At 36.1% G+C, this 12,555-nt stretch overlaps 2 protein-coding genes across 2 annotated transcripts; both read right to left on the minus strand.

The window, feature by feature from the left end:
- Positions 1-1,834: 1,834 nt before the first annotated feature.
- LOC137749311 (transcription factor MYB101-like) lies at positions 1,835-5,171 on the minus strand. The gene is made up of 3 exons (XM_088689641.1): positions 4,429-5,171; positions 2,837-3,785; positions 1,835-2,474 (listed from the first exon to the last, which is right to left on the minus strand). The coding sequence occupies exons 1-3, from the start codon at positions 4,771-4,773 to the stop codon at positions 2,194-2,196; spliced, it is 1,575 nt and encodes a 524-aa protein (XP_088545767.1). The 5' UTR covers positions 4,774-5,171; the 3' UTR covers positions 1,835-2,193.
- Positions 5,172-9,543: 4,372 nt separating this feature from the next.
- LOC137708134 (putative membrane metalloprotease ARASP2, chloroplastic) lies at positions 9,544-11,389 on the minus strand. Its single transcript, XM_068447132.2, has one exon. The coding sequence runs from the start codon at positions 11,216-11,218 to the stop codon at positions 9,851-9,853; it is 1,368 nt and encodes a 455-aa protein (XP_068303233.1). The 5' UTR covers positions 11,219-11,389; the 3' UTR covers positions 9,544-9,850.
- Positions 11,390-12,555: the final 1,166 nt, after the last annotated feature.

Raw genomic sequence — 12,555 nt, forward strand, 5'->3', positions numbered from 1 at the left:
TTTGGAGGTCAGCTATTCATGTGTGTTAAACCAATCAAAGGCTTTGGTAAAAATTAGCACCTCATGATGAACCATTCATTTGTTTGAGGCATATGAAGGGCTAAAAGACCTCTAAATTAAATGTTTTTTTTTTGTGTGGATATAATCTTTAGTTGATAATAAAGAAAATGTGCAGTTCCGATTATGATTTTTGTACGATAAAGATACATTAATTATAAGTGTGGAACAAATAGGTTCCCCCCATAGGAGGAACAACATTATTATGTGAGTTTGATTCCCCATTTACAAGAGAATCAAGATGTTTGAGTTTGATTGCTATAACATGATTTCTTTAGCGGGGTGTGAGTTTGATTCCCATATACTATAAGAATCAAACTCATGAGACACATTACACTCAGAGTTCAAGTTTAAATTCCGGCCCATTGTGTAAATTTAATTTTAATTCATAAGAATCAAACTCAAATTCCCAACCCATTGTGAAAAGGTTAAGTTGGAAATATTTGACCCTCGACAGATTTTACATTTCTGCGTATAAGTGAACAATGAATAAGAAAAAGAATTTTATTATTGAAACTAATAATAATTCATTGTACACTTTTCATAAATGCATTTATTTTAAATATATATAAAAAGTTTACAGTGCACAATAAATTTTTTCTTGAAGTGCCAATAAAAACACTCATAAAAAATTTATATATTTTAAGTCAACTATGAAACGCACGCTACATACTTCGGTACTTGAACACTGATCATGCCAATGGTTAAGTAGGTATATTTTGTTTTTTTATCCAACTCAACAATTGATCTAGTACATAGATGTGAACCAGAAACTGAAAAAGGTCAAGCAAAATTAGTAACGGATACAAGATATACATTGTTTCCCCATTGATCAATTTCCCTTCCATCTCGACTCACTGGTCCTATAGTAGTGGTCAATTAGTAAAACTAGTTGAAGTTTACTATTGGCTTTTCTTTTTTCTTTTTTTAAGTTATTTTCTGTACCTTCTTAAAAACGTTTGTTTGGGCTTTTTAAGGAATTTTAGTGATATATACATCGATCATTACCAATTTAGGATGAATTAGAAAAGCAAATGGGGTAGAACTTGAAAAAATGTTTGCGTGCATGGTCACTCCAATTCAAAAGCAGCAACTCCTATGTTTGATCTTACATTTTCAATACTTTTTTTATTACAACATCAGTGAGGGAAGAAACCAGGCGGTGAATAGGGAAAAGTGGTTATGCGTGAACCCTTTCTTTTTGCCAAAATAAGCCAACCCAACTTGAGATCAAGGGATGGGTTGGCTCCCGAAGGCTGCAAAGAACACCTCTATATTTAGCAAATTTTCAGTGATATTTTTGGCTGAATTTCGTGATAATGTTGTCTTCTTGTCTCTTGGATTTTGGATTTATTACATCACAAGCCCTAAGTTTGGCATGGCGTGTGCTCAAAAACTTAGTAAAAAGTTAAATTTTAGTGCAGATTAGGAAACGTCACAAATAGATGAAAAATTGTCACGAAAAACATAAGGGTCACGTAAACTTTTGTGATGATATTGTTCGGCCACAGCCAACACTCAAAAGTTTCTATTCATTGGGTTGGTTGAGTTCCTATTTTTGAAGCATAAAGCTTCTCCATTGGGTTCGTTTAATCCAACAGCTAGCATTTTATCATATTATAGAAAATTAAGAAAATTAATTGAAAAAAAACCCCACAAATTAATAGATATTTAAGAAAGGAAAACATAAAATAGGATAAATTTAACAAGAATCCATGAATTGGTTCTAACTCATGAAGAACTGGTGCCATTAAAGCTGAAACTAAAACTCTAATTAAGTTAAACACTGATGATATATACAATACACGCATAACATAAACAACATTTTGATTTTGGTTTTTGAGTTTAGTTACTCGACTTCAACATAAATGCTGAACTAAAATAGAAGAGAAGTTTCATTAACCCTAAGACAATTTTTGTCTTCCTTACTGCTAGAATAACTAGCCCTAATTATGAAAACTCTAGCTAACTAACAAGATAAAACCCGCGAGACGGATTCACTAGCCTAGTGAAACTCTCTAGCATATTAACCATATGCACACTAAGCTCTAGTCCTCGTCAGTACTCATATGTATGGACACTCTCACTATCTCTAGTCTGTTGAAGCAGATGATCTCAACATGAAGCTTTCAATTCTCAGCATATGCCGGGCATGTTGTTCCAGTAGCAAGAACCTAGGGAGCGCTTAACTTCGGATGCTGCCGCAGTGTTGGTCTTCACTGATGGTGTCAATGGTGCATTTTGCTGAATCTCTAGACTCACATTGTCACTAGTAACGACACCTGACATCGATGCCCGGTTAGACATGCATCCTTGCACGTACCATGACTCAGACACTGCAGGTGCAGAGGGAAAGTTGAGCAGGCTGAACAAGTCATCATCCATCTCCTCTAATGGATCCTCATTTTGTTTCATGCCTGTGCAACAAAACCACAGGATTTACATAGCATATATATATGGGTATGATCAAATGATAAAAATCGACTTGCTACATTTGTCAAATTTGTTTACTAAATTTTGTTCTCCAAACGTAAAGAGATAGTATTTCAGTTATAATTTGAGCCCACTAGATATTGTCTAACGACTAACAACATAAAATGCTTATATTGTCATACTATTGATTAAGTCGGTTTATAAATGTGTTGTACAATATAACATTAGTCTAACAAGATAATATTACCATAACATGCGTACTCTTCTATTCAATTTGGTGAACAATTTTGATGACACTATTAATTACACTAAAACACAAAAGGCATGCAAAAGTTTTTGTATTTACCAATTGCTGACGGAGAGGAGCTACCATCCCTCTGATTGTCAGCACTATTCTCGCCGCTACTCTTCGATTCAACCTGCACGGTGTCTTCGGCCTCCTTCTCAGCTGACTCTTCCCCCTCCTCTTCCTCCTCTTCCACCATAAGACCTTTCTCTTTACTGGACCACCCTGACGAACAGCTGTTGCCACTCTTTGCTTTCTTATTCGATTTATTCTGAGCCTCCACCAAAACATCATCCAACAGACCACTATTCCCTTGGGACGGCACAGGTGCAATTTCATAGTGATCTCCAGCGGTATAGCCTGAGCCCCCCATCTGACCCTCACCGAGGCCATTAATACTCAGCAGTGTTTGGTTGGAAGGGAGCTCTTTGGACCCTTGAACCAAAGGGGTTGGGTCATAAGTAGGAGTCCCCATGATCATGGAGCTCAGACTAAGATTGTTGTAACCACCAAACCCTCCATGAGAACTGTACTGACCTATTAAGGCTTGGTTTGGAATGTTGCTTTGGTTGAAGAGAGCTGAAGACGATGACGACCCGAATGGAGAAACCGGGGACAAAGGCATAGCAAAGCCACCATTTCCATGGAATTGAGTCATGGGATTGGAGTAAAGAGAAGAAGAAATGTGGTGGTGGTTTTGAAGAAAGTAATTGTTATTAGGGTTTTGGTGGTCTGAGTTGGAGGAGAAAGTACTTGTGATGTGGTCGTAAAGAGAAAGCTGCGAGGGACTGAAATTGTTAGGTTCCCAAGGCTGAGAGGAAGAGAGGAGTGATGAGAATGAAGAAGCAGAAGACGAAGAAGAATGTCTAAGTTGGTGGTGGTACTGGAAGGCGGCAGCCGGTGCTTCTTGTTGAAGGTCACGAGGGTAAACTGGCAAACCGGCTCTCTGGCGACGCTTCATTCTAGTATTCCAGTAGTTCTTTATTTCATTGTCAGTCCTGCCGGGTAACTGATGATCGATGATATGCCAAAAAAAAAGTAACAGATAAACATGAGCTTCAGAGAAAGAGAAAGTCAAACAAATTGAAAATTAAAAAAAAGAAGATAATCAAATAGTTAAGTCCAAAAGAAAATTAAGGGAAATGGGGAATCTGGTCAAAAAAATGAGATCAGTGCCATATATACAATAAGAACACATTAAATTTTTGGCATATACAGGAACAATGGATTCATTATTACTAAAAAAATTTGAGCTAGCAAAACTCAGAAACTAAGATTTTTACACCAAAAAAAAATTTACAAAAAGGGGTTTCAAACTCTGAATCTCTAACTTACTCAGAATTTAGAATTTTATACTTGGTAATCAAATAGAATAAGGAAGCGAATCCTCCACTAGGTTTTTATACATTTTAGACAGATAGTCCAAGAAGACCAAAAAAAGGAAGTGAAAGCAACTCAGGTCACAATCAGAATAAAAGATAAGAAAGAAAAAAGAAAAGAAAAATCACATAAAAAGGTATAGACCAAGGGACAAGAAAAAAGAAACAAAGAAAGAAAAAAAATTATTCCATAGAGAGTACATAAATAAAATAAAATAAAATCCAAAAAATCAAGAAAACCAAAAACAAATGAATGAACAGAAAAAAATTAACCTGAGAAGCCATGCGAGCCCATTTGTTGCCGAACTTAGCGTGAAGCTCGATGATGAGTTTCTCCTCCTCAGGAGAGAGTGAGCCTTTCTTCAGATTAGGCCTCAGATGGTTAGCCCATCTGAGCCTGCAGCTCTTACCGCATCTAGCCAGCCCTGAATTCTTCTGCACCGCATTCCAGTTTCCCTCTCCGTGCTTCTTCACGTACTCAATCAAAATCGCGTCCTCTGCGGCCGTCCAGGGCCCCTTCTTGAGGCCCCGCTGGTGGTGGTGGTGGTGGGAGCCGCCTCTCTGAGCTCCTACCGCCACCTCATGAACTCCGTCCAGGACTCCGTTGTTGAGCATCATGATAATTTTTAGGCCTATACCTAGCTAGCTCTATATTGGTTATATGTGAAGCTACCGGCCACCTATGTTTCTTTCTTAATTCTTCGAGGTTGGTTTTGTTCAATGTGGTTTTTTGTTTTATCGGATGCTTGAAATGTTACTTTGAGAAATTGGGAGAGAGAGAGACAGAGATATATGAAGGTTTGGAAGGGTTGATCTTCTCTCTCCTCTCCCAGGGTGTGAGAGAGAAATGCAAGAGAGAAAGAGGGGAGAGAATTGGAATCCAGAGAGAGAAAGACAGATACAAGAAGCTAGAGCTTAGATCTTGTCTCTATTCTAGCTTTGTTTTTGTTTTAGATAGGGATTTCAGATTTAGAGAGAGAGAGAGAGAGAGAGAGAGAGAGAGAGGATGATAGGATGATAGGAGAAAGAAGGGTCTCTGAAGTTTGGGGGCTTTGGTGGGGAGGGTGAGTGTGTGAGGAGAGAGAAGGGAGAGGAGGGGGGTGATTTATTTAGAGGTACGAGCTTCCATTTCGGTCCGGGTTGCATGCTAAGTGGTACGTCCATGGACACGTTTTTTATGTCCACCCTTCATTGCTATTACGCCACACTCTTCCTCTCTTTCACTTCTAGAGCACCATTCTGGACATTTCCACTTCCCCTATTTCTTTTTTCCTATATATAGAAGAAACCCAAGTATTGTAAATTCAAATCATATTCATTTCACTTGTTCTTCTTCTTAGGTCAAACTTCAAAGATACATTTTAAGAAATACGTTTGAAATATACCATATACTAAACCAATTTGGACTACATTTATGAACGGCATTGCTCGCCGGACCTCTCACAAGTTCGGAGTTCATGTGGGGGCCATCAAGAGTTAATTACAAAAGATATCTTATCTTTTTAAGACTAAAACGACACGCGGAATTAAAAGGCGGACGACTTTTCTTGACATTCTTATCCAATCAGTACTGAAAGTTATTATTAGAGTTACGTCAATTGTGGACCAGTGCATTATTAGTTTTTGTCGTATGTTATTATGAAATTCTTGTCGAACTTATCAAGGGAAGAATTCGCATCGCTGTCTTAAATTTATTCCAGGAAAAATTTTCTCTTTATATTTAAATATATTCGAGCATTTTTTATTTGAAAAATAAAAGGACGGAAAAAACAAAGTTATCACGAATTCTCTTTTTCTTACTCCTTCTATAATTAATTACATGGATAGAAAATATGCAAAATTCGACACCAGTTAGCTTATAGTGCTTGCTTAAGTTTTTATTTGCTGGGTGAGTCTATGAATATGATACAAATAGTTTAATTCATCAATCAAGATTAAGTAGTACTATTGAAGTTTACTTGACTCACAACATATTTTAAGAGTATCGATCATCATAAGTTTGTCAACTAATATACTTAACAGTGAAATTTGAGTTACATTGGAAGGAACATTTAAACTTAATCTAGTCCTCACTCGTTTTCACCTTCCTCTCTTGCTATTTGGGCACTTAATGGCAATTTTGTATTTCTATTAAAATGAACGTTACCTTCTCTTTTATTTTGTATGTTTGTGATTACTTTATATTCACTCCCCTTCTTTCCATCAGTAAAGATTTGAATTTGTTTTTCTTCTTTCTATAAAATGTTAATGGCTTTCCTTAAAAACGTATATGCATTTTGACTATATTAATTATTACTTGAACATGGTGTTTTTAGAAAATTTTGTTTATGAGTAATGTGAAATAGTAATTTCTTCTTTCTTAGAAGTTGAGTAGCTTGTTTGGTATGTAAGCAAACAACATGGCTAGAAACTCAATTGGGTCAACCACAATCCTTTGTTCTTTGAATTTCATCCTAAAAGTTATAGAAGTTAACCCTATTTTATTATATTTAGTTGTGGTATGCAGCCTTGTCTGGTACGAAACTATATTCCCCAGGATTTTTTTTTTTTTTTTTTTTAAGAAAACCTCAACGGTGCAAGGGTATTTTATTGATATCGAAAAAAGGTACACCTAGTAAAAGGGGCATAAACCTAACCCCTTATAATACAAGAAAAAAAGAATAAAAAATACATGAAAAGAACCCCTTATAATACAAGAAAAAAAGAATAAAAAATACATGAAAAGAAGGGAGACATAAACATTACCCTTCTAGAAACAAAAACAAAAAAGATACAAGGAAAAGAGGGGGGGCATGAAACATAATCCTTCTAAAACCGAACCTAAAGGTCTAAATCTGCAAAACAGAACAAGCAACATCACAAGGTTAAGAAAAAAATAAGGAAGTGAGACAAACCTGTATGTCGAGAGACATATTAATTTGAGAAGCATAAGTTAGGTAAGCCAACATAGTCTGAAAGCAAAGCAACACGAACCGTCTATGCAAAAGACAAGCCCATATTAGCAAAATTGTCTGCAATTGTATATTCACCAAGAATAAAATACAATGTTTTTTTTTCTTAAGACCATTTTTATTTATCATTACTAGAATGAATTGTTCTAATTATGTAGTTGAAGTTGTGATGGAGGTATCTAAATGAAATGCTAATTGTTATAGAATTTTGAAGATCAGTTGTGAGTTCAACCACAAGCCGGTGGCCCGATGATAAAGGGCGGATTGCGAGGCTTCTTTCAAACTAAAAACTAGATGTCTCAGGTTCGAAATCTGTTGTTGGTGTGGAAGCCAGACTTGTGGCCAATAAGAAGCTGAAATGCCTCTGTGAGCCTTTCCAGCCCCCGAAAAGTGAGGATAATCGTGACTTACCATCAGTTGTTCCCTTTCAAAGAAAAAATGATAATAAGTTGTGAATTCAATTTATACAGGTTTATTCCCATAAAATTTGTAAGTATTAGAAAATGTGATCGGATTTAATTTAACAATAATGGAATTAGTTTTCTTAGTCTCAAGTTCAGAATTTGTGGATCCATGTTTTAAAATATTGTAATTGTTCCTTAATTACACTTGTAATTGTTACTTAGTTACATTTACAATTGTTACTTAATCGTATTACATGTGTAATTGTCGTGTTAATATCATATTTATACAATAATCTTTTTCAATGCCTATTACATGTAGAAGATTTGTACAATTTACATGATACTTTTAATCACTCGTTTACATTATTTAAATTTGAACTTATTATACTTTACAAACTTTTTTATACATATTTTTCGGTCAAGTAAAGATAACGTCGAAAACAATTGATGACAAGTATTTCAATGAATAATCTATGATATTTTGATTAAGTTAATAATATAAAAAAAACAAATACAGATCGTGACATCTATTTTTCATAAAATATTTTTGTATGAACTTACATATTCGTTTCTTATCAATTTTGTGTCGAAGCTTTGGTTAACAAGTTTGTTCCACAATGTGTTAGCATAGTATACTTTTTTTTGTAGACATTGCATAAGTTGCAAATTCAATTTTTTTCTCATATTACCTTGTACAAAATTAAATAAACAAACAACAGAGAATGAGAAAATCTTTTTTTTTTTCATTTGAATTTAAGTAACAGAAGCCACATTGGATTTCAAAAAACAAAGAAAATGTACATTTTGTTGATTTTTAAAATCCCAATCACGGGATAATCATGGACTACAAAAGATTGCGGCCCATAAAAGCTTTCAGGCCCATGTAGAATAAAGCCAAATATAAACCATATCTTTTTGAAGAACTAAAGAACTTTAGATATAATAATTTAAAACGCACTCTATAACACTATCAATCAATAACTCAAACACTACAAACTTTTAACTAAAACACTACCCATGCTCTTTAAAGACACAAAAAAAAGGACTTTCAATGACACTTACCAAGGAGTCATTTGAAAATTCTCTCAAATGTATTGCTCTAGTATTTTCTAAGTCCCTTTTTTCTAATTTTGTATTGCATTCCTAACAATTTTAGCCTAATCTCAATGAAACCTTTATAGTCCCATATAAAAGTGCACCAGTAAGCTTTGTGATAAAGGTATCTAAAAGCCTTAAAAACATGACCCTAAATACGAAAAGTAATTCCTCTTTCTCTCTCAAATAGTGCGGCGTAACACACACCCACGACATGGAAGTTTCTCAACTTAGATACGAGTCAAGGAGTGATCTTCTGACTTCTAAATACCAACATCAACAAAAAAAACAAAAAAAAACCAGAGGGTAGATATCTTCACCACATCTTCTAACCTCTGCATTATCGCTTACGGCACATCTTCTAACTTGTGCGACCCTGACTTCATACTCTGAAGACCAAAGTAGTACCAGATTCAGTATACCATATGATCTTCAAATCAATTGGTGCCTTTTGCATTCAAATTAGGAAGAATGACTTTTAAAGACCAACTCAACATAGCTAACTCCAATATAAAGTCTGAAAGTATATCTATTGGTCTGTATTAAATCTCTCTTCCACGACATTTCCGCATTTCTTTCTAATCATTGTGCTGGAAACAGAAAAACTTCCTACATTGATTCTCCGGAAGACGAGAAACCTCCTTCTGCATCGTGAATTCAAGTTGTTGCCACTTGTGTTTAAATTCTAACACAATACAATAGAAGTGCAAACCACACCTGGAAAAATTGCTGTGACTCTACTTGCTAGTAACATTTAACAAAGCTAAGTCCTAATAGGGGTCTCGAACCCGTCAAATCTAACAAAGCCGGACTCATTTAGTGTTTCATTTCGTACACAAAGAGCATGAGCAGGAATCAAACACCAGTGATGACTCCTCTATATTACACATAAATTTTCTGATAAGCACAAACCCAATTACCAAATAGTTGCCACAGAATTTGAGTATAACAGTTATATTCATGGACTTTCATAAGTCAAAGCAAAAATGTAAACAATGTGCCAACGGGGTTTATAAAAAATTATGATTTACAGGACCATAAAGAACCACATTTTGTTAAACAACTTGAAAAGAGAAGATGCCCGAAGTACCTCCTACACATTGTTCGAATCAAAGCAATGATATATGTTGAGAATCCCCGTTCTTGGTTTGTTTCCTTCTTCAGGCATCAGATGATCTAATGCCAGCACCACAGGGCTTTCCCGGAACCCAAGTTACATCCAAACTTCTGAGATTTTGCAAGCAATTACAACATGTCCTTGATAAAATCAAGATTAAGCGTGTCCTTAACGATAAGGAACAATCCTAGGAAAAGAACAAGGGTTATCCCTGATGACATAATCCCCTGCTCTACTTCTAGAGGGAGCTTTCTCCCACCCCTAGCAGCCTCTATGAGGATGAAAGCCAAGGTACCACCATCTAAAGCAGGTAGCGGAAGAAGGTTGATTACTGCAAGGTTGAGATTAAGCAAGGCTGCAAACTGATAGAGTCCATCAATATTCGACCTTGCAACTTCTGCCCCTACAGCTATGATTGCAACTGGACCTGAAACCTTACTAGCTGTCTGTGAGAAGTTTAGAACAGTCTGCTTTAAACTATCTAAAACATTAGATGACAAGCCCCAAAATTCTCTCCCAGTATAATTAAAAGCTTCAGAAACACTTTTAGGTTTAACTTTCGTAAACTTAACATTTGGCGATAATTGCACTCCGATTTTGCCTGTTCCATCATAATTCTCATCCGGTGTGATCCCAATTTCAAAATCCTGCTGTCCCCTCGCGACCTTAAGAACCACATTTCTTTTGGGATTCTGCTTAATCACATCAACAATCTCTGAAACACCATTAGGACCTCCTCTTGGCAATTCATTTCCGTTAACCTTAAGGATCACATCGCCGGCAAGCAACCCATCTCGGGAAGCAGCGGAGAAAGGGCGAACCTCGGGCACTAGCACCCCAGGATAGGCCTCTTGTACAGGCAAACCAACAGACAACACTTGAGTAAATATTATAAGATAGGCAAAAATAATATTGGCAACCACACCAGCTGAAACCACAATTATTCTATCCAATATTGGCCTGTTCTTAAGCAGATTCTTATCGTCAACTGGAATATCACTATCTGGATCATTATCTGGAAACCCCACAAACCCACCTAGAGGAAAAGCTCTAATAGAATACTCCACATTGTTTGCATTGAATTTAGCTAAAATTGGACCAAAACCAACTGCAAACTTACTTACATGGATGCCTTGGAGATAAGCAGCCAGGAAGTGACCGCTCTCATGGACAACAATTATGGCCGTTAACACAGCAGCCGCCTCCAAAACAGACTGAGCACTTTCAAAGTTGCCATAGTCGAACCCAGGAATCGCACAAGTCCTAAACTTGAACCTTTTCCCATGTGGGCACCTGCCATTTTCAGAGAAAAATCGATCCTTGCAGTGAAAACCAAGGTCTGGTGAAGAAAATGAGCAGCAAATGGAAGAAGATGGAGGTTTTGGGTGGTGGGTTTTGGGTTTTGATGGAAAATCAGATATGGGTAATTTGGAATTGGATAACTTGATGAGAGAGAAAGAAGAGGAGGGTGGAGAAGCTGAGAGATTAATGATCATGGTTTATTTTCTGTGGTTTTTTGGTAGGGGGTTGTTTTAAGAAGGTGAGGTTTGGTTTTGTGATGGAGGAGGGATTGGATAATTCATAATCTGCTTTCCTTTTTGGGTTTTGTGGAGGGGAACTCAACTGACTCATATGTCTTCCCCCCCTCATATTTCTCAGCATTCGGGTGTGTCGTGTTATCTGTGCTTTCTTTTGTTTTTGGATTGAAGTTTCTGTGCATTTTAGATGGGCCTGTGGGCTGTGTCGTCGATAAAAAGGTCGTGTGATCCGATTTGGTTAAGTACATAAGACAGAACCATCGACCACGTTTTTGTAGCGATACTTCAAGTAAATCATACATCATTATGTGAAAAATTCTTTTTTTAATTACCTGCAAGGTTTGATTTGCGGTCGAAAATCTTAAACGTTAAGACTCTTTGATTTTATTTATAAAAGAACAAATAATTAAGTTTGTTGAGTAATTAGAAAGATAGACATATTAATGCATAAAACTAAAGTTTTATTGTTGATATTTTGAGTTTGAGTCAGAGCAATTGAACTTGGGCGAAAAGAGGCAGACGGACTGCCTTAACACCCACAAATTTTAAATTTTATTATTTGAATAATTTCACAATTTTATAGTGGCTATACTTATCATTTTTTGGTGTGTCCAAATGAGTTTCACCCTAAAAAAATTGGAGTTGTACACAATTCCCATGACTCAAGGATGGCTTTTGCTTTTCGTTGTTCAAAATCCATATCCATTTTATGATAGTTTTCATTTAAAGGTAAGAGGGCCCTAAAACTTGACCCGATGGTGTTTCCCCATGGTTTACTTGGCCCAGTTGAGGTTGCCAGAATGCTTTGGATACATGATGCACGAGGGTTTAAGTTCTTATCTTCTTCATCAGCAGGTGTGTGTTCGTCTCATATTGGTTTGATTGCTTGGAAACTTGCGTATAAATCTGAGTATGCTAAGTTTATAGGGAGTTTTAACGAAAATGGCCTAGCACTATCCATTCTTAATCAAAAGAACATTTTGTGTATGAAAAGTCCATGATGGATCAAGATCTTTTCTTTATTTACTCTTATGTCATTATTTAATTATTGTAACGGGATCCACAATGATGTTGATATTTCTGTCTGGAAATACATTATTTTACATGATGTTGTTCAACTTATGTTAATTTGCTGCCAGCTCTTCATGGTTCCATCATGTTATCAATGTTATGCAGCTCTTCTTCTATCAAATTGTTCTAATACTGTTCATCACCTTCTACTAGCTCTGCATCTCTTTCTCTATCTTTTTTCACCTTGTAGTACATTTCTGCTATTTCTTCTTTGAAATCTTGAG

Source organism: Pyrus communis, chromosome 17 (assembly GCF_041283825.1).
Source record: "Pyrus communis isolate YQ-2024b chromosome 17, ASM4128382v1, whole genome shotgun sequence".
NCBI classification, from domain to species: domain Eukaryota; kingdom Viridiplantae; phylum Streptophyta; class Magnoliopsida; order Rosales; family Rosaceae; genus Pyrus; species Pyrus communis.